This window comes from Pelophylax lessonae (genome assembly GCF_965119305.1).
Source record: "Pelophylax lessonae genome assembly, chromosome: 11".
Classification (NCBI taxonomy): domain Eukaryota; kingdom Metazoa; phylum Chordata; class Amphibia; order Anura; family Ranidae; genus Pelophylax; species Pelophylax lessonae.
In genome coordinates, this window is record NC_138778.1 from 179,833,226 (window position 1) to 179,859,479 (window position 26,254).

Here is a 26,254-nt window from a genome sequence, read left to right on the forward strand (position 1 = left end):
TAGTGGCGGGGAAGTGGCTGGTAAATATTTCATTAACAGACCCCTTCCTTTTCTGAATGAACACAGTGAATGATCTCTACCGATCGCTGCTGTCTTCACTCTTAACTAAAGCATGTTTGCTACAGGCTGCAGAGAAAAGGACTGGGGAATCTTTGTCCTCAGTTTCTTTCTCTTTCTCAAAAGTGGGACATCAGAGACCCTTGATATTTCACCAAAGCCCCATAACTGAGCTCCTAAAAAAAATGTAAAAAAGTAATAAAAAATAATATTGTAATAAATAATAAAAAAATAATAATATACTACTGACATAGTCCACTGCCCTACTAACACCAATCGTTGCTCTACTGCAGTGTTTCTCAACCAGGGTTCCCTGAGCAATGGGCAATTTCTGCCTCTCGATAAGGTTCCAATGACACCATTGTTCCATTTAGCTATCTGTAAGGGGGTAATTCTTCCCAATGATGACAAGAGTAAGGAGCATTCTTCCCACTGACTGTCACACTAATGTGTCATGAGTTGTAGATTTTTAATTTTTAGCAGGGGTTCCCCGAGACTTGAAATTTGTTTCAAGGATTCCTCTGTGTTGAGAAGGTTGAGAAAGGCTGGTCTACTGACACCGTCCACTGCTCTGCTGGTATACAGGCATGTGTGTTTGTTCTCTGGGGTGCACACCCTAATGCAGGGGTCTTCAAACTACGGCCCTCCAGTTGTTCTGGAACTACAATTCCCATCATGCCTAGTCATGTCTGTGAATGTCAGAGTTTTACAATGCCTCATGGGACGTGTAGTTCCGCAACAGCTGGAGGGCCGTAGTTTGAGGATCCCTGCCCTAATGCAATAGGCTGAGCACACAAATAATTTATGGATTCATTTGGAATTGAAATTCCGATTTTAGGTAGACACAGCCTTTAAAAATTGGCCCAGCTACTAAAGTGTTATAAGTGCACTGTGCTGGTCTTCCTGCCAATTCCCAGTATATATTGTTCCATGAACAATGTGTAGAGTGTCATATTTACAGCTTCCTTACATTCTGTCTGGCAGGATACATGCAGCTTCCTGTCTTCTTATCCAAGGTCACAAGACGGCATTCATTGGCATTGCTGTCACAGTAATCTTTTCTGCCAGTGCCTCTGATGCATGCACTCCTCCTCCCCCATATATGATATCATTGTGTCTTCTATACTCCCCTCGCTAATCATATTGACACATCTCAGATGCCCTGAATGTCCCCGATAGTGATCAGCCATTGAAGAGGTCACAGGGGGACGTGCCGCTCAGAGCTGCTTTTTAGATGGAAGCAACCGATAGGCAGGATGCAAAATGCCCGACCCCACCGGTCATAATGACACAGCGAGTGGTGGGGTTTTCCACCCTGTAACTGAACGTAGAAATTCTCCTTTATCACATTATTTCTGATTTGGAAGTGAAGTTTTTATCCAAGATTCCTTCAGTCTAAAGCCTGGTACACACGATGAGAATATCAGACAAATGATCTTCCCATTTTTTTTTTTTTGCATGCTAGTCTCATATTGAAAATGAAGAGGTACTCAACCTACGAAAGTTCTTGTACGACAGATTACAACTTCGGAAGTGATATAATGTGTTAAATTGTATTGTAATGCAGTCTTTGGTTTCCTGGCATACGTAGTCTTGCTTTACCGATTTTTTTCTTTTAGACAAAATCTGTACTAATTACACAAAAATCGGACGTTGTGTTCACGTACAATAAAAATTTTCAAGCCTGCACCTTCAGTTTTTGTCTCGGAATTGGCTGTCGAAAACACTATACTAACGATCAGATAATCAGCCGATCGTTCATCCTACGGACGTATACCTATGATTTTCTTATCGTGTGTACGGGCCTTTAGTGGTCTGATCATGGGGAGAACCAGTTACAACTGGGCTTATACATTTGGGGTGTCGTTAGAAATATATTGCCACCCACAGCAAAGCGCACAGCTAGTGCAAACGTGGTGCTCGAAACGCGTCGTGCTGCACTGCATTCTGGTGTGAATGAGCTCTGAAGGTAGAAAGAGGCCCAGACTGCAGGTAGGCACAGGCTAAAGGTAGACACAGGCTGAAAGCAGTATTAAACCAAAATCAAAAAAGTAATATATTGGAGCTTACCAATTATTAGATGTGGGGGCTGCATTAAAGCGGTTGTATCTCCTGTGAAAAAAAAAAAAACCTGCAACACAATGGCATAATGTGCTAGTATGCATCACATATTACCACATTATGAAATACTTACCTTAGAACGAAGCCCCCACATGGTGGCCCAGACACCGCAGAGGGAGCTGACATGTTCGGCGGCTGTGGCGCTGTGAGTGGCCAGAGCCGCGATGAAGTCACTCCCGCACATGCGTGCGGGAGTTCACTTTCCGGCAAGGAGCCGGCAAGGAGCTCTGAAGGCCTGGCAAGATACGCCGGACCTTCAGAGCGTATGCGCCGCTAGTGTCAGCGGCTGCATGCAGGGTGAATATCTCCTAAACCGTGCAGGTTTAGGAGTTATTCATTTTACCTACAGGTAAGCCTTATTATAGGCTTACCTGTAGGTAAAAATTTAAAAGCGGAGTATACTACCGCTTTAATTTCTTTTTTTCGTTTTTTTTCCTCTGTTTTCCCCTGGTGATCTGACCAGTAACATACCTCCCATATTACACAGACACCACTCTGGATGAAGGAGCACAGGGGGCGGATTTAGACAGCAGCATTGTCAGTCTGGGGAAGGAGAGTGTTAGGGCTCTTTCACACGGGCAGATCCGCCTAAAAAACTGACAGGCGCATCTGATCGGATGCCCCATTCAGCCCTATGGTGCAGCGCATGTCAGCGGTGACTTGTCCGCTGACACCTGTTGCCATCCGCATCCAATCCTGTCCGTGAAATCCAGACGGATGGAAACCATATTTTCTATCCGTTCTGGGGATCGGATCGGATGGGATCGGATGAGAGCGCACAGGCGGTCCTCTCTCATCCGATCCCCCATAGAAAGCAGTGGGAGCTGTGACACCTCCCTCTCCGCATTGCAAGCGGAGACGGAGCTGTCATCCGCCGGCTCAGTGGGGATCGCGGATCGATCCCCGCTGAGCAGCACGGATCCGCCTACGGAGGCGGACCGTGTGAAAGAGCCCTTATATGTACTAACAGATTTAAATACACAAACAAATTGAAAAGTCAAACTCCAGCTTTATAATCAGTTACAGCAACATTTGTTTTTCCTTTTAATTGTAAAAGTTTCACATAAATAAATAGAAGCTGATCATTTAAGGCACCCCTGCCAGTGGTAAATGGTTTGTCTCATCCTTGTAACTGCAAGAGAGGTCTTCTGCTAAAAAAACAACAACATCTGAATCATTAGATGAAAATAGAACAAATAAAGCCATAAAAAGAAAACTAATGCAGCCATTACATCTAAGAATTGGTAAGCTGCAATATATGAAATGTTTGCTTTTGGGTTTAATACTGTTTGAAGATAAGCAAAGGCTAAAGGTAGAACCAGGCATAGTATTTATTTTGTAATACTGGTGACAGAGTTGATTTAGGTCCTGCTTTCCACCCTTTGTTTGTGTGCTCCAGCATTATACCACATAGCAGGGATTTGAGTGTTCTTTCTTTGTCTTTCAATGCAGTGTATGCCTCGGTAAGCTTGTACCTCCTTCCTGAACGACCCGCCACCCTAATCCTCTATGAAGATATTGTGCAGATTCTACTGGGATCTCCAGGTAAACTTTATTTACTTTGGGTTTTTATTAGTGCTTTTCTGTTTTATACCTCGATGTTGTTGTTTGTAGTCTAATTTATATCATACAGGTTTATACTGTATTACAAGGCATGTTCTTGCACAAGTAAAATTTACTATCATTGGCCTCTTTAGTCCTGTAGGTACACTTACTGTAGGAGAAGGGTACTGGGATGCAAGTGGAAGTGTTTTATGTAAATTTGACATACCTGGACTATAGATTTTCCCTTTCTCCTATATCAACATTTATGATGCCCCATGTTGAGAATACATTAAGAAGCATCCTCCCTTTGTGAGCTAACAGCCGACACTTTGCAGCTGGGGTCCCTCAAATCTACAGGTGCATCTCATAAAATTAGAATAGCATCAAAAAGTTAATTTTTAGTAGTTCAATTCATAAAGTGAAACTCATATATTTTTTTATAGATGCATTACACACAGAGTGATATATTTCAAGCATTTCTTTCTTTCTTTTAATTTTGATGATTATGGCTTACAGCTAGTGAAAAACCCAAAATTCAGTATCTTAATAATAATAACTAGAATATTGCATAAGACCAAAGAAAAAAAAAAAGTATTTTTAATACAAAAATGTTGGCTAAGGCCCCTTTCACACTAGCGCGACTTGTGGACCGCAAAATCGCATGACAAGTCGTTTTCCATTATTTTCAATGAGCCCCATTAATATCAGTGCGATTTGAAGTCGCACCGACTTCAAAGTAGTCCCTGCACTACTTTGGCACGATTTTGAGGCCAAGAATATTCAAGTCCAGTAAAAGTCGCGGCAAAAAGTCGTGGCAAAATCGCGGTAAATCGCACGACTTTGAAGTCGCACAAGTGTGAAAGGGGCCTTAGTGAAAAGTATGTCCATGTATAGTATAGTATGCACTCAATACTTAGTCGGGGCTCCTTTTGCATAAGTTACTGCATTATTGTGGCGTGGAGGTGATCAGCCTGAGGCACTGCTATGCTATTATGGAAGCCCAGGTTGCTTTGATATCGGCTTTCAGCTCATCTGCATGGTTGGCTCTGGTGTCTATCATCTTAATTTTGACAACACCCCACAGATTCTCTATGGGGATTGGGTTAGACAAGTTTGCTAGCCAATCAGGCACAGTGATACCATGATAAATAAACCAGGTATTGGTACTTTTGGCAGTGTGGGCAGGTGCCAAGTCCTGCTGGAAAATGAAATCAGCATCTCCATAAATCTGGTCAGCAGAGGGAAGCATGAAGTGCTCTAGAATTTCCTGGTAGAGGGTTGCGCTGACTTTGGACTTGATAAAACACAGAGGACCAACACCAGCAGATGACATGGCTCCCCAAATCATCACTGACTGTGGAAAATTTTGCATTTAATTTGGAATTCAAGGTCCCAGAGTCTGGAGGAAGAGTGGAGAGGCACAGAATCCAAGTTCCATGAGGTCCGGTGTGAAGTTTCCACAGTCAGTGATGATTTGGGGAGCCATGTCATCTGCTGGTGTTGGTCCACTGTGTTTTATCAAGTCCAAAGTCAGCGCTGCCCTCTACCAGGCAATTCTAGAGCACTTCATGCTTCCCTCTGCTGACCAGTTTTATGGAGATGCTGATTTCATTTTCCAAAGGGACTTGGCACCTTCCCACACTGCCAAAAGTACCAATACCTGGTTTATTAATCATGGTATCACTGTGCTTGATTGGCCAGCAAACTCGCCTGGCCACTGACAGCTCCTTTCCCCACTAATGATTTACATTTTAACCAATTGCAGTGGTTCCTTATCATGTGATGTTAGTTGCGACATAATAATCACATGTAGGCAGGAGGCTTTATTGACAAAATAAACCTACAGCATGAAGATGACACTGCTACCTCAAGGTGGCAGAATTCATTTGTTTAATACTGTAATTGTCAGATACAATTATAGCAAAAAAACATATTGTTTATAGTAAACAAATTGTAATTCCCCTCCTATTGATGTTTAAGTTGTTTTTTTTTTCTACTGTAAGCTTACACAATATGGATAAAATGTACTTCAGATGGTTGCAATATTAAAGAGGAAGTAAACCCTCCTCAGGAAGTTGTACCTATAGGTAAGCCTATATTAAGGCTTACCTATAGGTACTGTAAATATCTCCTAAACATGCACCGTTTAGGAGATATTTACCTTTAATGCAGCCAGTGACGTCACTGGCGCATGCGCTCTGAAGGAACGGCAGATCGTGCCGTTCCTTCAGAGCCCCGTGCCGTGACCGTCGGCTCCCGCGCGCGTGCGCGGGAGTGACGTCACCGCGGCTCCGGCCAATCAGATGGCCGGATGCCGCGATCCCGGAAGACGGGCGACTATACATGTCGCCCGTCATACAGGTAAGCGGACGGCACGGCGGGGGCTCGTTCTAAGGTAAGTATTTCATAATGAGCTAGTATGCGATGCATACTAGCTCATTATGGGTTTCTCTTTCAGGATTTAAAGAAGAGAAAAAAAAAAATTATAGGTGTACAACCTCTTTAATATGGACAGATCTCATGTTTCCATGGTTCATGCTGTGAAATTGTATTTGTGAAGTTTTAATATAAATGTTTATGGAAAAAAAAAAAACATAATACATTTTAGTAAGTATTAAAACGATGTACCAAATAAGCTCTATGTGAACTTTAGACTACGTTCACATGTGGGCGTAGTGGATCGCGGGCAGAATTACCGCGATTCTGCCCGCGATCTGGAAACCATTGCAAATCGCGGGAGGCCTATGCGTTGCTCGTGATTTGCAATGGCACCCCAAACGCTGTGCGATGTTGCCGCGATTTCCGCCTGCCGAATCGCGGTAACATCGCGCAAACAAAATCGCGGGATGCATGACGCCCAAAAAAGGTACAAGAGCTTCTTTGGGGCGTCATGCGTCCCGCGATTTTGTTTGTGCGATGTTACCGCGATTCGGCAGGCGGAAATCGCGGCAACATCGCACAGCGTTTGGGGTGCCATTGCAAATCACGGGCAACGCACAGGCGTCCCGCGATTTGCAATGATTTCAGGGTCCCCTATGCCCACATGTGAATGTAGCCTTAAGCGCGTAAATTAACCACTTGCCGACCGGTCACGTTGACCGTACTGCGGCAAAGTGGCTCGATTCCGTCCAGCGACGTAGACCTACGTCGCTGGACTCCTCCCCCTGTAGGCGGCGCTCGCGCGCCACCGGAGGCGCGCTCCCGCTGTTTTCAGTCTCAGCGGGAGTCGGGCCAGGGGAGGAGTGGCGGCGATTGCCGCTGCTCTTCCCCGATCGTCTGGGAATCCAGTTTGGAGATCCGCCCGCTTGTGTAAACAGAGCGGGCGGATCCCCTAAGTGACAAGGAGTGACAGATTGCAGTGTTCAGCATAGCTGAACATGCGATCTGTCCTTGTGTCACTCAGTCACCTCCCCCCACACATGTCAGTAAGCTCCAGGCATACATTAACCCCTCCCTCTCCAATAAAATTAACCCCTTCCCTGCCAGTGTCATTTTTACAGTAACAGTGCATATTTATAGCACTGATTACTGTAGAAATGTCACTGGTACCCCCAAAAGTGTCAAAAATGTCAGTCAAGGGTCCGATCTGTCCGCCGCAATGTCGCAGTCCCGCAAAAAAAAAAATCGCCGATCGCCGCCATTACGCGTTAAAAAAAACACCAAAAATGACAAAAATCTTTCCCTTAGTTAGTAAACGCAATAACTTTTGCGCAAACCAATCAAAATACGCTTATTGTGATTTTTTTTACCAAACATAGGTAGCAGAAAACAAATTGGCCAAAAATTTTTAAAAATTTTGATTTTTACATTTTTTGGGGGGGAATTTCATATAAAAAAAATGTTAAAAATATTGTTATTTTTTCAAAATAAACGCTGTTTTTTTGTTTATAGCGCAAAAAGTAAAAAACGCACAGGTGACCAAATACCACCAAAAGAAAGCTCTGTTTGTGGGAAAAAAGGACGTAAATTTTGTTTGGCTACGGGGTCGCACGACCGCGCAATTGTCAGTTAAATTCGCACAGCGCCGAATCGCAAAAAGTGGCCTGGACGTAAGACAGCAAAATCCTCCGGTGGTAAAGTGGTTAAATATAGAGTTGTTATCAAATTAGCTGACAATGTGACCTAGGCATCTCTGCAATAATGCCCTCTGATCATGAAAGGGTTCATGTGGAAGATGTGAATAGGGCCTCTTTCAGTAAATCATGTGATAGACTCATCAAACCTGGCTATTACCGAGAGGTAGACCGACAAGTGCTGAGCTGATTGCTTTCTTTGTTAATATGACTGTCTGGTGAATCAGAGTAGGCCAGATATAGAAGCAGCAGATGGTGTGAATCACCTAAGGGCTTATGTAATATAACAGTTCAAAGAGCAATAATGTGCTGCAACTCATACCAGTAAGTCGGGAATCAGTGTAAGCAAAAACTGCAACAAGCTGATTTATTATTATTATACAGGATTTATAGCGCCGACAGTTTACACAGCGCTTTACAACTTGAGGGTAGACAGTACAACTACTATACACTTTAATACAGTAGGGCCCTGCTCGTTAGAGCTTACATGATTGGTTAATGCAAATCCCAGACTGCAGTTAGAGGTACTAGACTGAAATTATAATGGAGTAATATGACTACATTAATAAATGCACATGTATGACAGTCGACCAAAGAAAACCTAAAAATATAGACTGAGTCTTTTCTTCTCTACTTGACAGGCCTATTTAGGTTTCGGCTAAAAGGTGCATAAAAAGGGGAGAACATTAAAAAAAATGGTTGTAACATATAAGGCCAACTCTACAATCTGATTAAAGCTAAATAAAACTTGTCAATACATCTGGTTAGTGTCCCATACAATTAATTCCCTTTTTTAGTTGTACATTTAATCCTAGGTGAGTCCACATACATTTAAGATTTCTGTACAATGAATCTAAACTTCAAGCACTGCGCAGTCTGACTGTATGCCATCATCTGTCGATCGTTATCCTTCCTATTAAAGTGGATCTGAGTCACTACAGATCCTCAGGGGCACTTTCCGCAATGTTCAAGTGTCTTGGCATACAGTATTTGCACATTATGACAAACCTTGCTCTTAGTTTGCCCTTCACCAGTGATGCAGGGTCCGAGCTTCCAGTCACATGTTGCCAATCCTGACATCTTTTTTGGACAGGGGCTGTCCTAAAAGTGTTACTAAACCCACAACAGTAAAATCAGTCTGTATATGCAGTAAAGCATGCTTGTTATAATCACTGTGGAATCTAAGGGGTTAGTCATCTGCATTCTTTGATCCTCCCCTTCTTTCACTTTCCCCAATCCATCTCCTGATAAGCTCAAGCCTTTGGAGTCACTCTCCACATGTTCAGTTTGCTGTGTATTGCTAGAGATTTTTTTTCTTTTCTTGGGAGGATGCATGTAATTTCCACAGGGCCAATCAGCACTGTCCAGACAGAGGGTCAGGGGCAGTGTTAATTTTGGCAGCAAATTTCGATTTAGTTTTAGTCATAGTCTTTTTTGACTAAAATGCCATTTTAGTTTTAGTCGTATTTTAGTCTTTTGACTAAAATGCTATTTTAGTTTTAGTCGTATTTTAGTCGTCTAGAATGTTTTAGTTGTATTTTAGTCATCCAAATTGTTTTAGTTTCAGTCATATTTTAGCTGACCAAAATCTGCACTACATTTTAGTAGACTAAACTCATACATTTTAGTCATCTACAAATTGAATCGAATGGGTTTAGGTAAATTGTAATGCATTATTTAAACATTTCTCTAGAATTTATCAACTAATTATATACTCCTGGAGTAAAAATCTAATAATATGTTGTTATTTATGGTATTAAAAGAGTTGTAAAGTCAGCAGGTTTTTTTATCCCTATGCATTAAGATAAAAAAAAACTTCTGTGTGTAGCAGCCTCCCCAGCAACCCCTAATACTTACCTGAGCCCCATCTCTTTCCAGCAATGTCCACTAGTCCCTCGGCCGTCCGAGACTCTCCTTCCTGATTGACTGAGACACTGCAGCGGTGCCATTGGCTCCTGCGGCTGTCAATTAATGTCAGTCAGCCAATCAGGAGATAGAGAGGACGGGGCCAAATGGCAGATCCGTGTCTGAATGGACAGATGGAGCTGCAGCTCGGCTCAGGTGCCCCCATAGCAAGCTGCTTGCTATGGGGGCACTCGACTGAGGGGAGGGGCCAGGAGCAGCAAAGAAGGACCCAAGAAGAGGAGGATCTGGACTGCTCTGCGCAAATCCAACTGCACGGAGGAGGTAAGTATAACATGTTTGTTTTAAAAGGGTTTAAGGTTTGAACATGCAGATTTAGCCATTGTGATATATAACATCTTTATAAATAAAACCAAGTTTCATAAACAAACAAAAATATTGCTTTTTGACAAACAGAAGTGCAACGTTAAAATACAAAAAACCCCAAAAACTGTACACTCTATTGGCTGTAATCGAGTTATACTTTCTTGGTGCTTGGCTAAACTCCCAACACCTTACAGACGCCAGGCACTTACAATGTACCGCGCATGTGCTGCAGACTGTATAGTAAAATAAAAATAACATTATTGCTCTGAGCAGATAAAGAGAGTGTATGGTTTTGTTGTTTATACACTATATCTTTGTCTACAGGTGTTCGCAGCCAACCCGTAGTGCAGTTCCAGAGGAAGTCTATCCGTTTACCTCGATCCTCTACTTATACCCAGCTGTCATCCTCTCTTACTACCACTAGCAATCTGCACCAGATGAAAGGATTCCCAGCATTCATTGGGGCCGATCCTGATTCCAGCAACGGGGGTAAGACCTGTCAAATAAAATACTAGTTTCCTTTAAGGGCTAGCACAATTAAACTGGATCACGATTAACGATAAGCTGACCTTCACCCTCCATACATATCCATACATAATCACCAAGCTAGATTTGATAAACCATGGCAACCCTGGGTACAATACTTACCTATGGATATATGAGGTCTGTGACTGCGTGGCCCTGATTGCCCTCAACCCCCCCTCATTTTTCCTCTTTTCTTCTCTTTTTTTTTTCTGGTTTTCCTTCTGTGTTGACCAAATTGTGAGATCCCTAGTTATATGGCCCGTGATCACTTGAAGAGACCTACATATATGATGCAGTGTCTGTATTTTATAAAGGTTTACTTACGATCTTGCCTGGACAAGAAACCCACCCTTTTGATGAATGCTCGATATCTGTTGTATGTCTACATAGGTTTCTTTGATGCTACTAATGTCCCTGCATCATATAGAGATATCCCTCATCATCGGTCATATCAATGTGTAATTTGACTCTGTTTGTTTCATGTCTTTGATATATTATCTTTTTTTATGTTTTTTGTACTCTGACAGGAAAACAAATAATTAGATTGAAATCTAAAAGCTAAAGGGGTTCCAAGCAAAGCAACAAAATGTAGAACAAAAAGAATGGTGAAACTTTTAAGATGTGTTTGAAGTAAGTCATGCAGTGTCTAGGGCTAGAGGGAAGAGTCATGTAGTATGTAGGGCTAGAGGGAAGAGTCATGTAGTGTCTAGGGCTAGAGGGAAGAGTCATGTAGTGTCTAGGGCTAGAGTGAAGAGTCATGTAGTATGTAGGGCTAGAGGGAAGAGTCATGTAGTGTGTAGGGCTAGAGGGAAGAGTCATGTAGTGTCTAGGGCTAGAGGGAAGAGTCATGTAGTGTCTAGGGCTAGAGTGAAGAGTCATGTAGTATGTAGGGCTAGAGGGAAGAGTCATGTAGTATGTAGGGCTAGAGGGAAGAGTCATGTAGTGTCTAGGGCTAGAGTGAAGAGTCATGTAGTATGTAGGGCTAGAGGGAAGAGTCATGTAGTATGTAGGGCTAGAGGGAAGAGTCATGTAGTGTCTAGGGCTAGAGGGAAGAGTCATGTAGTATGTAGGGCTAGAGGGAAGAGTCATGTAGTATGTAGGGCTAGAGGGAAGAGTCATGTAGTGTCTAGGGCTAGATGGAAGAGTCATGTAGTATGTAGGGCTAGAGGGAAGAGTCATGTAGTATGTAGGGCTAGAGGGAAGAGTCATGTAGTGTCTAGGGCTAGAGGGAAGAGTCATGTAGTATGTAGGGCTAGAGGGAAGAGTCATGTAGTGTCTAGGGCTAGAGGGAAGAGTCATGTAGTATGTAGGGCTAGAGAAGAGTCATGTAGTGTGTAGGTATAGAGGGAAGAGTCATGTAGTATGTAGGGCTAGAGAAGAGTCATGTAGTGTGTAGGTATAGAGGGAAGAGTCATGTAGTATGTAGGGCTAGAGAAGAGTCATGTAGTGTGTAGGTATAGAGGGAAGAGTCATGTAGTGTCTAGGGTTAGAGGGAAGAGTCATGTAGTATGTAGGGCTAGAGGGAAGAGTCATGTAGTATGTAGGGCTAGAGGGAAGAGTCATGTAGTGTGTAGGGCTAGAGGGAAGAGTCATGCAGTGTCTAGGGCTAGAGGGAAGAGTCATGTAGTGTCTAGGGCTAGAGGGAAGAGTCATGTAGTGTCTAGGGCTAGAGGGAAGAGTCGTGTAGTGTCTAGGGCTAGAGGGAAGAGTCATGTAGTATGTAGGGCTAGAAGGAAGAGTCATGTAGTGTGTAGGGCTAGAGGTAAGAGTCATGTAGTATGTAGGGCTAGAGGGAAGAGTCATGTAGTGTCTAGGGCTAGAGGGAAGAGTCATGTAGTGTCTAGGGCTAGAGGGAAGAGTCATGTAGTATGTAGGGCTAGAAGGAAGAGTCATGTAGTGTGTAGGGCTAGAGGGAAGAGTCATGTAGTGTGTAGGGCTAGAGGGAAGAGTCATGCAGTGTCTAGGGCTAGAGGGAAGAGTCATGTAGTGTCTAGGGTTAGAGGGAAGAGTCATGCAGTGTCTAGGGCTAGAGGGAAGAGTCATGTAGTGTCTAGGGTTAGAGGGAAGAGTCATGTAGTATGTAGGGCTAGAGGGAAGAGTCATGTAGTGTCTAGGGCTAGAGGGAAGAGTCATGTAGTGTCTAGGGCTAGAGGGAAGAGTTATGTAGTATGTAGGGCTAGAGGGAAGAGTCATGCAGTGTCTAGGGCTAGAGGGAAGAGTCATGTAGTATGTAGGGCTAGAGGGAAGAGTCATGTAGTATGTAGAGCTAGAGGGAAGAGTCATGCAGTGTCTAGTATCTAAGTTGAAAGTGAAAAGGCATGTATTGACTAGGTCTAGAGGACACAGCCATGTAGTTTGTCTAGGTCTGGGGGGGAGCAGCCATGTAGTGTTAGGTCTAGAGGAAAGAGCCATGTAGTGTCTAGGTCTAGAGGGAAGAGCCATATAATGTGTTTAGGTCTAAAGGGAAAAGCCATGTAGTGTCTAGTAACAAATAATTAGATTGAAATCTAAAAGCTAAAGGGGTTCCAAGCAAAGCAACAAAATGTAGAACAAAAAGAATGGTGAAACTTTTAAGATGTGTTTGAAGTAAGTCATGCAGTGTCTAGGGCTAGAGGGAAGAGTCATGTAGTATGTAGAGCTAGAGGGAAGAGTCATGTAGTGTCTAGGGCTAGAGGGAAGAGTCATGTAGTGTCTAGGGCTAGAGTGAAGAGTCATGTAGTATGTAGGGCTAGAGGGAAGAGGGAAGAGTCATGCAGTGTCTAGGGCTAGAGGGAAGAGTCATGTAGTGTCTAGGGCTAGAGGGAAGAGTCATGTAGTGTCTAGGGCTAGAGTGAAGAGTCATGTAGTGTCTAGGGCTAGAGGGAAGAGTCATGTAGTGTCTAGGGCTAGAGTGAAGAGTCATGTAGTATGTAGGGCTAGAGGGAAGAGGGAAGAGTCATGCAGTGTCTAGGGCTAGAGGGAAGAGTCATGTAGTATGTAGGGCTAGAGGGAAGAGTCATGTAGTGTCTAGGGCTAGAGGGAAGAGTCATGTAGTGTCTAGGGCTAGAGGGAAGAGTCATGTAGTGTCTAGGGCTAGAGTGAAGAGTCATGTAGTATGTAGGGCTAGAGGGAAGAGCCATACAGTGTGTAGGTCTAGAGGGAACAGCCATGTAGTGTCTAGGTCTAGAGGGAAGAGCCATACAGTGTGTAGGTCTAGAGGGAACAGCCATGTAGTGTCTAGGTCTAGAGGGAAGAGCCATACAGTGTGTAGGTCTAGAGGGAACAGCCATGTAGTGTCTAGGTCTAGAGGGAAGAACAATGTTGTTTCGAGGTCTAAAATAGAGAAACAAATTGTGTGTTTAGGTCTAGAGGGAAGAGCCATATAGTGTGTCTAGGTCTTGAGGGAAGAGTGATGTCAAGTTCTAGAGGGAACAGCCATAAATGTCTAGGTCTAGACAGGAAGAGTCATGTCACGTCTAAGTCTAGAGGGAAGAGCAAAATATTGTCCAGCTCTAAAAGGAAGAGCCATGTGGTGTTTAGGTCTAGAGTGAAGAGCCATGTCATGCTTAGGTCTAGAGGGAAGAGCTATGTCATTCTTAGGTCTAGAGGGAAGAGTCACATAGTGCCTGTGTCTAGAGGAAGGAACCATATAGTGCCTAGGTCAAGAGGAAAGAGCCATGTATTGTCTAGATCTAGAGTAAACAGCCATTTAGCGTGTCTAGTTCTAGAGGGAAAAAACATGTAGTGTCTAAGTATAGAGGGAAGAGTCATATAGTGTCTTGGTCTAGAGGACAGCTGTACAGTGTGTAAGTCTAGAGGAAAGAGTCATGTAGTGTTTACGTCTAGAGGTCATAGCAATGTTTTGTTTAGCTCTGGAGGGTACAGGCATGTAGTGTGTCTAGGTCTAGAGTGAAGAGGCATGTAGCGTGTCTAGGTCTAGAGTGCAGAGGCATGTAGCGTGTCAAGGTCTACAGTGAAGACGTATTTAGCATGTCTAGGTCTACAGGGAAGAGCCGTATAATGTGTCTAGGTCTAGAAGGAAGAGCCATTTAGCGCCTAGGTCTAGAGAGGGGTCATATCATGCCTACGTCTAGAAGAAAGAACTGTATCGTGTCTAGGTCTAGAGGGAAAATCAGGTTACTTGATATCCAGGAATGTCATTGGTAATTGTGTTGCAGAGCCCAGACAGAACAATTAAGACCAATGTACTGTGAACGCTGAGCTTTCTTTGCAATTCCCCCTCTAGTGGTCATAAATAGCATTACATTCACGTTAAATGCTCCCTGTCCAGCTTTTTAGTAAGAACACCGCTGAGCTTCCTATGTGGATCTTGACATTTGTCTGTACAGCTACTGTGTGTGATTGCAATTAATAGGAATTTATGGAAACACATTATATATATTTTTTGGACAAATGGTAAAATTACATTCAGGGAGCCATTCTATGTTTTTTTACTTCTTGTATAACAGACTAAATAGGAAATGACTTGAAACACTAGAATATGGATGTTTGTACTTGTTTTCTACAGCAGCATGAATGTTGTACCCTACATTTGATGAAGATAAATTGGGTTAAAGCTGAATACCAGGCAGAAATAAAAATCAACATTCATGCATTTATTGATTAATATTACGCCTGAGATACAAAGAAGATTATGGGTACCAACATCCCAAAGTAGAGTCATGAAAGGGGGATGAAGGGGGAAAAAGGAGCTATGTATTAATGTTGGACATCTGTCCATTTTAATGTCAATTGTTTTGATTTGATAAAAAACTATTTTATATGTGAAGTATTTAGTATATGATGGTACCGTAAAAAATCCTATTTTCTCCCTGCTTCCATTTCCCTTTTCCCTGGGATGGTTTTTGTGGGGAAAACGGCCCCCTTTTCCCCTTCATCCCTCTTTCATTAATGCATTTATGTAAAAAAAAAAAAAAAAAAACATAGAATTTACTAGTTTTCATACAGCTAGCAAAAAAATCTTGTTTTTTCGTTTTATCAACTTGCTGTTATCTCCTGCACAGCACTACTCTGACTCTTAGAGGGTGGGATAGCTCTAGGATCCAATCATATTGCACATGTGCTAACAAGAAACATGCTGACAGGATAAGGAAGCAGAGCACGCAGAGTTGATAATGGCTTATCGGTGTTATGCTGCTCCTATAGGCCAGGTTCATGTATATGCAAATTTAATGCGTTTTTAACCGCATCCAATTTGCATAACATGTGAATGTGCCTGGCTCTCAATGGAGCCGGTTCACACATGTCCAGGGCAGTTTTGAAAAGTTTTCTGTGCATTTTATGGTCTGGTTCAGATGTGAATTCAGGGAAAAATTCAGCCCTAAATCACACCTGTACCAGGGAGCAGAAACGCACCGGACTCCGGACTGCAAACCACAGCCGGACATGTGTGAACCTAGCCTTACTGGCTAATCAGCAGGCTGTGGGGCAGGAAGGTAACACCAATACATTCCTTAACCACTTGCCGACCGCCGCAAGTACATATACGTCGGCGGTCAGCCCCTCACAGGCAAAGCGACGTAGGGGTACGTCACTAGCCTGTGAGGCTCTGGGGAGCGAGCGCGCGCCGCCGGATGCGCGCTCCCGCTCCTGCTCGGTCACGGACCTCCCGTGCGTGTGCCCGGTGGACCCGATGTCCGACAGGCACTCGCGATCGTCCGTTACACCGGGAGAAAGGCAGACGGCTAATGTAAACAAAGCCGCCTGTCATTCTCCCCTGTGTAAGAATAGTGATCATCACTGTTCTTACACCTCAAGCCACAGCCAATCACAGTTAGAATCACGCCCCTAGGGACACACATAACCCCTCCCTCTCAAAAAAGTTAACCCCTTCACTGCCAGTGTCATTTTACAGTAACAGTGCGTATGTATAGCACTGATTACTGCAGTAATGTCACTAGTAACCCCAAAAGTGTAAAAAATGTCAGTCAAGGGTCCGATCTGTTTGCCGCAATGTCGCAGTCCCGCAAAAAAAATCGCAGATCGCCGCCATTACGCGTTAAAAAAAAATAACAAAAATGACAAAAATCTTTCCCTTAGTTAGTAAACGCAATAACTTTTGCGCAAACCAATCAAAATACGCTTTTTGTGATTTTTTTTTACCAAACATATGTAGCAGAAAACAAATTGGCCTAAAATGTTAAAAGATTTAGATTTTTACATTTTTTTTTGGGGAATTTCATATAAAAAAAATGTGAAAAATATTGTTATTTTTGCTAAATTTACACTCTTTTTTTGTTTATAGCGCATGATCAAAAAATCGCACAGGTGATCAAATACCACCAAAAGAAAGCTCTGTTTGTGGGAAAAAAAGGACGTCAAATTCGTTTAGGTACAGCGTCGTACGACCGCGCAATTGTCCGTTAAAATCACGCAGCGCCGAATCGCAAAATGCTCCCTGGTCAGGAAGGGGGTAAAATCTTCCGGGGCTTAAGTGGTTAACTCTGAAATAAGAAAGTTATGTCATCCTTCTGGCTGTGCTGTCCGGCAGGGGTGCATGGATTACAAGGCTGGCTAAACAGAATTCCAAAAAATGTTTAGCCTGGTGTCACATTCACATGATCCCGAAGCAGTGCTAGGGAGTGCTCAATAACGAAGCTCCATTCCCAGAGCCATGATGTCACCCACTAGCTTTCATTGCCCCTTCATTGTCAGTGCTTTCTCCCCTCCCCTGCAGCAGCTGCTCACTGACACAGGGGAGCCACTGCTTCTGAATCACGTGACCTCACCAAAGCAGAAGAAAGAAAAGGTATTTACTCTGCTCTATTTTATAAATGTTATGCAGCATTTGTAGGAGGGGGGGTTGCAATGCTTTAAATAAGACTTATATTCAGCCTATACTTCCACTTTAAGGTTCTGTCCTTGTGAGAATGGTGAGCAATGCAAATGGAAAGAGGGTGGATCTCTCCCATGGGGACATGCCAATAAAAATCTGGCAGGGGTTTGAACTTTTTCCTACTTTGTACAAACCAAAAAAAAAAAAAATACTGGCTATAGTAGATACACTTTAACCCCTACATGTCTCAGTCTCAGAAATGCTCAGACTTGCCCCATCATTTGATTTTATCAGGCCTTGCACCGCTAGATCTTCTTATTGTTGTAAGATCAGTATGTCCAGCATCATCCAGGTCTGACTGTAATTGTGCTAGTTTCATTGCTTTGTCTTAACCCTGTGTAACACCTTGAGGGTTTTCCCTGTCATCCTCCTCCTCCCATGTATGCCCGCAGCTGATTTCATAATGGCTCCTAAGCCTGGTGGGGATGCATTAATGTGGTCATTATTAATTATTTACAGAGTATCTTCATATTTGCAGCACTTTGCAGTTTAGAAGTAATAATTGCAGAGTTATTTGCCTGAAAGCCTGATACAGATGGATCCTGCCCCTGCTGGGTACTTGTGCCGTCTGCAGGGAGTCTTAGGAGATAAAAAAGCATCCAGAATAATTGGAGACAGCTGACGTTATATGTTATCTGCTGCTGCCTGTTGAAGGCCAAAGATTCAGAGTTCGTTATGAGATTCCATCTATTCAATCCCAATCCCAGTTACATAGCCTATCCTGTATTATGCACAGATAAAATGTTTCAAAAAAGATCATTTTAAAGCCCATTTTTTCAGTTTAAATCAGTTAAATAGGTGCATCAAAACAAAAAGTGTGTAATGGCTTCTAGTTCATTTTCTTTAGAATGTCACAGTCTGTGTAGAAAAGCAAGTGCACAGGCAGCATGCTTTGGAGCAGTGGTCTTCAAACTGTGGCCCAGGGACCATATGCAGCCTTTTGCTTGCCTTTATCTGGCCTTTGGGCCACTCTTCCTTTCACTGATACGAGGCACTATTCTTCTTACTGCCACCAACGATGGGGCATTATTCCTCCCACAGACATCAATGATTGGGCATTATTCCTCCCACTGACACCAACGATGGGGCATTATTCCTCCCACTGACATCAATGATCGGGCATTATTCCTCCCACTGACACCAACGAAGGGGCATTATTCCTCCTACTGACACCAATGATGGGGCACTATTCCTCCCACTGACACCAATGATGGGGCACTATTCCTCCCACTGACATCAATGATTGGGCATTATTCTTCCCACTGACACCAACGATGGGGCATTATTCCTCCTACTGACATCAATGATGGGGCATTATTCCTCCCACTGACATCAATGATTGGGCATTATTCCTCCCACTGACACCAACGATGGGGCATTATTCCTCCTACTGACATCAATGATTGGGCATTATTCCTCCCACTGACACCAACGATGTGGCAGTATTCCTCCCACTGACACAAATGATGGGGAACTATTCCTCCTACTGACATCAATGATTGGGCATTATTCCTCCCACTGACATTAATGATGGGGCACTATTCCTCCCACTGACATCAATGATTGGGCATTATTCCTCCCACTGACATCAATGATTGGGCATTATTTCTCCCACTGACACCAACGATGGGGCATTATTCCTCCTACTGACATCAATGATGGGGCATTATTCCTCCCACTGACATCAATGATTGGGCATTATTCCTCCCACTGACACCAACGATGGGGCATTATTCCTCCTACTGACATCAATGACGGGGCACTATTCCTCCCACTGATACCAACAATGAGATACTGCTCCTCCCGCTGACACCATTGACTGGGCATTATTCCTTCCACTGACGCCAATGATGGGGTACTATTCCTCCCACTGACACCAACGATGGCACATTATTCCTCCCACTCAAACCACTGTCTGACCCCCTTAAGTCTGAAAAACAGTAAACTGGCCCTTTGTTTGGAAAGTTTGGAGACCCCTGCTTTAGAGGGCCATTGCTCTCTGTATGGAAGCAGCAGTCTCTCTGCAAAGGTTCAACATGCCCCCTGATGAGTCAGAGCTAGAGCTGTCCAATCTGCAGGGAGCAATACGCTTTGCCAATTGCAAAGCTATAGACCTGGCTCAGCAGGTGGTGTGTCAGACCTCACCAGAGACTGCTCCTTCCACACTGAGAACAAGGGTCCTTTTCTGCAACATGCTGACAGGCCGCAGGCTTTTATACTTAGGCTGAGGTCAGGACTTCTGACTTACTTGATTTGCATACTTGTTCTGGGCCAGTGACACAGAAAGTAAGTCATAGGGTCAACAGAACAACAAATCAGTTAGCACTTTCAGGAGAAGGTCAGCAATGAATGCCCCTATATATCTCCTATGACAAGTTTATTTTAATAGTTTCAAGTTGCCTAATCAGTAGATTTGATTGGCTATTTCTGTGACCTGAAAAATGTTTGCCTTGTGCTAGGTAACTCCAGCTGGGTGGAGCTGCTTCCGGTGGCTGCTGTCAGCGTTCACCTCTTCACTGGGAACGGTTCTGAAGTCAATCTCGTTGGTCCTGCTCAGCTGTCTCTCCCTCTCCCCTCTGACAGCGGGATCACACCCGCCACCAGTATACCCGCTTGGAAGTTCGACCCCAAGAACGGTATGTCAGCAACCATAGTGTGGATACTGGACAGCCGTGTGACTAATTCATAATGTTTATTATCTGATATTATTGCTCTGTTGTACCCTCTACACCCATTTCTTCTTCTCCCCTACCCCACCCTGACATGGGTTCCCCTTATTGTTTCTCCCTCTTAGGTTTGTGGACCCGTTCCGGCATGGGTGTGGTGCGGAGAGACGGGCAGCAGTTGTACTGGTCATTTTCATCCCAGAAACTGGGATATTGGGCAGCCGCCATCCCTTCCAGTGGTCGAGGTGAGGCTCCTTTCTTTAATGTGGTCTGGTTTCTTTACTGTTTCTTTTCTTGCCAGGGCTGACCTTTACTTCTTGAAATGATATAAAAGTGTTGCGCTAAACCATATAAATGAACATGTGCAAATAATGAAAGTCTAAATGGGAACAGTCTTATTATTGGCCAAAAATTCAAACAAGGTGATAACATGTGTAGAGACTCTTATGTTTTTAAAATCAGATTTAAAACCTCTACCAGATGAGATCACCGCCACCACCAATAAAGATAGACTCTTACCAAAGAGCTTGGACCCTCTTTTATGGAAGGCCACATAGGCTTGTGATATTATCTCCAGCTCTTTATCCCAGGTGTGAGACATCAGCTCCAGGAAGAAGTCCTTTTGAGACGAAACCGGTCAGGCAAAGCTACATATTCCAGTCATCTCACTATCCAGGAGTTTTAATTACCATCATATTTGAATTTTTGTTCAATGCCGAGTTTGTCTTTGGAAACATGTAAGTGCATTACTTTTTAAAAAACGCAACTCATAAGAGATTTTACACTATTGGCGTTTTATTTCATTGGGAACATTGTCTCCAATCAGACGGCCGGACGTAAGAGGATTGTAATCATCCTGGGGTTTGCCTGGAACTGATTCCTCTGTCTCCCACCTGAGATAAAGAACTGGTGATAACATCATAAGTCTATGTGACCTTCCATAATAGAGGGTCCAAGCTCTTTGGTAAGAGTCCATCTTTATTGGTGGTGCCGATGATCTCACCTGGTGGAGGTTTTACATTTGATCTTAAAAACGCAAGAGTTTCTACACGTGTTATCATTTGGTCTATTAATAAGACTCTTGTCAGTTTGACTTTCATTATTTGCACATGTTCATTTATGTGGTTTAGCACAACACTTTTATTGTATTTTATTTATATTGTGATAATATCTCACTTTAGTGGTTCAGCTTTATTTTTTATTCTTGTATCACAAGCACACTTTTTATTTGTTTTTTTATGGACATGCTAGCTGCCTGGCTGTAATGCTAATCCCTTAATTACATATATTCCCTACAAATATATATATTTATTGGTCAATATAATTTGTACAATAATACATTCCAAATCATTGAGTTTAAAAAAAAGAATGCAGATCTGGAGTTATGAATTTATTGGCTTTTGATTTTTTTCATTAAATTGTTAGTTTATCTGTTGCCTTATTGTACTCAGACATGGGGTATCTGTTTTACACTGTGTTTTTATTCTTAGGTATGCTGTCACTTATGAGTGGTGTGGACATAGCTGGCTACCATACTATCTTCCTGCTCTCTATTCTTGGTGCTCTTACACTCCTGGTCCTCATCCTGCTCTGCCTCCTAATCTATTACTGCAGGTAAAGGTTTCCCCTGCCTTCGGCTTTGCCATTTCCAACACTTCATCAAATGTTGTTTTTCTTTGTCCATTCAAAAAGAACTCTATCTAAAGCTGGCAGAGACAGTCAGGGAAGCCTTGCTTACCACACTGCCGCAGTGCCGTGCTGCTCCTACTGCACTGTCTCTTTAATTACACCTGTCAAGTTAATAACCAAAATAAGAATAAGCAGCAGTGAATAAGAAGCAAGCACTGTGAGATGCCTGCACGTACTTTTCAATATCTTCAGGAGTACCCTAGTAACCTCTGAACCTTGGGTTTAATAATTCTGACACTTGTTGATCAAGCCCAGAGTGAATTACATCTCCTGCAACATCTGTTGCCCAGTGAAGACGCCTATCTGGGCAAATAGGTGTTGAAGGTAGGAGGGTTTGGGGCAGCTATAGACTTGACCAAGAAGTGTTAAAAAATAGGGGACTGGTGTGCCTAGGGTTTCTGGAAAATCCTGCAGAGATTGAAAGGTATGCCGAGGCACCTTTGAGTGCCTGTTTTTTGTTTATATTGTCGCATGTTCAGAATGCTGACCAAGTTATTTTTACATTCCCTTGATGGAAGATTTTGTCCAACTGTGCTCAAACAATGGCCTTTTAAGATTCCTATGGATGAGAAATTGTAAACAAGCATGCAATATGTTAAGCCAGAAGCCCTCACAAAAACAAATAATGGCACAAAAGCATAATACATTTTCTTAACTAATTTATGGGGTTGAAAGTAGCAAGAACCCTCGCATGAGTGGTCCGATGGGGTCCACCTCTCCATTTTTAAGACGTACCCCTTCAGACCCTTCATTCTCCTAATTTGGAACAGTGGATGTGAATGTCCATTTACACCCACCTACTTCCAATCCCATCTGGCGAAAGAAAAATGGAAGGGGATCTGTTCTCCTCTATCCGGCCAGATCAGATCAGAGGGCAGTTGGGTGTAAACAGACAGCCAGTCCATAGAGCAGAGTGGGTTGTGTCCATGTCTACTCTGCATAAGTGAGGCGTCCACAGACCTGTCATCTGCCTTCTCTGCTCAGCTGATCCCCTGCTGACAAAAACAAATTTGGGTCATGTGAAAGGGGCCTAACTATATGTTAACTTGATTCAGATAGATGTGTATTTTAAAGAGGACAAAGAACTAGTCATGAGTATTACATGTAGGCTCCCTGCTGCTGACTCTTTCCCCCATCACTGACTTGTTGTGCAAGGTGTCTCTTTGTGGAGTTAATTTTCTTGGTAGAGGATCAGGACTTTGCCTTACTCATGTCAAAGCTGTCCCCCCTGGTGATTGGTGATGAGAGCTGGTGAGGGAATGATCAAGTAGCAGCGGAAGAGGTGCAGAAAGCACAGATCCACAGAATGATTAAATAGAAACAGGGAGATTCTTGGACTCTTGCACTACAGGTCCTCAGATACAGCTTCCTCTCCAGTAATAACAGGGGGCAACATAGTAGTGACATCTTAAAAAATCACTCTGAATCTGGTGAGACTAATAGTCAGAGGCAGCAGTGACTTAGATCTCAGGAGGGACTATTGAGTGTATGCATAGCCAAAACTTTTAGTAGCCCTTTCAATTTATACTGCTATCCCCCGCCCCATTGGAGAAATCTTCTCTCACTTCCTGTTCTGGGGCTAATGTATCACCAGATGGGAAAAGGGTGATAATATGAAACAGGGAAACAGACAACAAAAAAGCTGACAGATGTTCTACAATTCCCCTACCTAAGCAAGTGCTAAAACCAGAAAACAAATGTGCAGGTTTATGTGTTTATCCCTGGCTCCAAATTGATATCGAAGCCCAACTCTGAGAAACCTGAAAATTCTCCTTGCAGTGGGGCTGCGCCCACACCCACACTGCAAGGATTAACTGCCCGTTTAGATGTAGGGGACAGTAGTCGGCAACACTAATCATTGTACAAGTGGAAGGGATCCCTAAAGCTGCACATCCTTGCCTGGCTGGAGTCAAGGCTGAGGTTGCCACTCACACATCACTCTTAAGGACAATAGGGATATGCGGCTGTAGGGATCCCTTCCACTTGTACAAGCCATAGCAGCAACTGGGATGAGCTCCATCCTGCGCCAGCACTTCCAGTGGCGGATGCTCAAGAATCCACATATACCTTTCTTCAACAGAGCCTGAACGGCACACCAAGTTGCATTGGGTAATACTAGGGATGGGTTCAAGCGTGTTCGGATCATAGTCCCAACCCACCTGAGTAATCAAGACATGAAGCCGTCACTGCACACTGCCAATCATAAGCAGCTTGTGTATTTTGAGGCAAATGCCTCACTCCCTATGATTGGCAGTGTGCAGTGACGGCTTCTTGGCGGAATTGCTCGGGTGGGTTGGGACTACTATCCAAAACACACCTGAGCTCATTCCTAGGTAATACTAATCATTGTGTTCTGTCAGTAGGGAAGGCTCCTTACTCTCCCTGCCAGCAGAATACAATAGCACTGCGGGAATGATTCCCCCATCAACAATGAGGAGGGGATCAAGCAATTTTCTTTTCTTCCCCCGTGGTGGAAGGAAAGATAATCTATGGCCTGCCTAAGGTCTTGTTCAAATTGGGGCATACTATAATGTACACCCATGTGAGGGCCATATTAACCTGCATGAGGATGCACAGGTGTTCCATACATCCCCGTGCAGGCAATCCCCTTTATCAATTGGGATAAAGACACAGCCACTACTCCCAGTTTGATATCTGTGTAGGTGCAGGCGGGTGTTTCTGAAAACAGACAGTGTGGGTTCGGGGACACGTACCCCCACCCACGTGGATGTCAAATTGACATGAATGGGAGTGCTTGCATGGGAATGAGCGAAGACCTGCTCGGATCCATTTTCCTTCATTAAAAGATGGAGGAAAAACAGAACGGACACAAATTTAACACTATCCATTTCTGATCCGGCTCAACTGTGGATGTGTTTACAGATTCCCTGGTGACATGGAATGGAGGACAGCCATGTGAAAGGGGCCTAACTGTGTCCTTGTAGCATGTAGCCAGTTTATATAACTGTAACAATCAAACAGGCGCTCTGTTCAGCAAGGGACAACGGATACATAGTATTGGTTTTCATTTGAGTTTAGAGCTATCCACAATGGACAACAATTTATTTTTGAAGCACATAGCCAGCAGTACAAATGTAGCAATCCGGTAGATACTCAATTCAGCAAAAAAAAAAGAAGAAAAAAAAATACAGCTTCTGTATTAGTTGATTGCTATGTATGACATTTTAATAGCAGTGGCTTGCAAGTACAAGTGCTATTGCACATATTTACCCACCATCCCCTTGCCCTGCTATTAGTTCTGGATATTATGCACTTTATAAAGTCCAGTCTCCTTAGGTAGCTTGTACATCGATCATAGAGAGTGATCTGATAGAGAGTCTCAAAACCTCAGGTAACTGCATCCATTAGCTGCAAACTGAAGCCAGACTATAATTAGTACTGTGGACACTCAGGTATGAGAAACCATGCTAACAAGTGCTAATAATGGCAAAGTCTAATTTGCTAGAGAAGTCACTGACCCAGATAACAAGGATAACTTGCTACAAATGTGTGGCAGTATTGAATTGTAAATCTGTTAACTTGCTGCACATTTTCCCTGGCAGGTTGTACACTTGCAGAGCACTTGAAGCTCAAATTCCGGCTGACACTTTTCCAATTTATAGCCAGTTATTTGTGGCAAGTCCCTAGCAAGAGCAAAGTTTCAGTGGTGAATCTGCAGCAAGAGCTCTGCAAGTCTAGAGCATGAAAATTCAGACACAGTGCCCCCCATGGTGGGATGACTTTTGCACAACATAACTGAACCAGAACTTGCAGCAGACTTGCAGAAAGTTGATCAGGAGTCATGTAATGCAGTCTTGCTGCAATTGCGCAATAAACTTGTGAAGCCTGGCAGGTCTAGCAATAGCTTAAAGAGGAAGTAAACTCAGCCAAAAAAAATTAGAAAAAAAAACAGTAAAGACAAAGGCATAATGAGCTAGTATGCATAGCAAACTAGCTCATTATGAAGCAATTACCTTAACACGAAGCCCCTGCAGTGCCGCCCGCTCAGCGACAGGATGGCCGTCCTGCTTCGCATCCTGGCTGGAGGCGCGATTACATCACTCCCGTGCATGCGCGTGGGAGCCGCCATTTATGGCACAGGGCTCTGAAAGAACGGCACGGGTGTCCGTTCCTTCAGAGCGCATGTGCCGATGACGTCATCGGCTGCATGCACTGTAAATATCTCCTAAATGGTGCATGTTTAGGAGATATTTATAGCACCTATAGGTAAGCCTAAATATAGAGAGAGTATCAAACATTGGGGCATAGGTTGGGATTTTGAAGAGTACCGTTCTATAACCAATACAACACAAAATGTGTATATGAAGTTTGTCTAAAAAGTTTTACTTTATTATTATAAAAATTATAAAATAAAGTAAAACGTTTTAGACAAACTTCATATACACATTTTGTGTTGTATTGGTTATAGAACGGTACCCTTCAAAATCCCAACCTATGCCCCAATGTTTGATACTCTCTCTATTCTGACTAGGGATGAGGTACCTTAGGATTTA

At 43.3% G+C, this 26,254-nt stretch overlaps 1 protein-coding gene across 3 annotated transcripts in view; it reads left to right on the forward strand.

Moving 5' to 3' along the window:
* FAM171A2 (family with sequence similarity 171 member A2) overlaps nucleotides 1-26,254 on the forward strand; it is a 69,163-nt gene that overhangs the window by 34,439 nt on the left and 8,470 nt on the right. For all 3 annotated transcript variants that reach the window (XM_082271740.1, XM_082271742.1, XM_082271741.1), the window contains exons 3-7: nucleotides 3,631-3,723; nucleotides 10,350-10,514; nucleotides 19,845-20,021; nucleotides 20,180-20,296; nucleotides 21,542-21,665. In XM_082271740.1, the coding sequence (XP_082127866.1) occupies nucleotides 3,631-3,723; nucleotides 10,350-10,514; nucleotides 19,845-20,021; nucleotides 20,180-20,296; nucleotides 21,542-21,665 (676 nt within the window). The remainder of the gene's footprint in view (nucleotides 1-3,630; nucleotides 3,724-10,349; nucleotides 10,515-19,844; nucleotides 20,022-20,179; nucleotides 20,297-21,541; nucleotides 21,666-26,254) is intronic.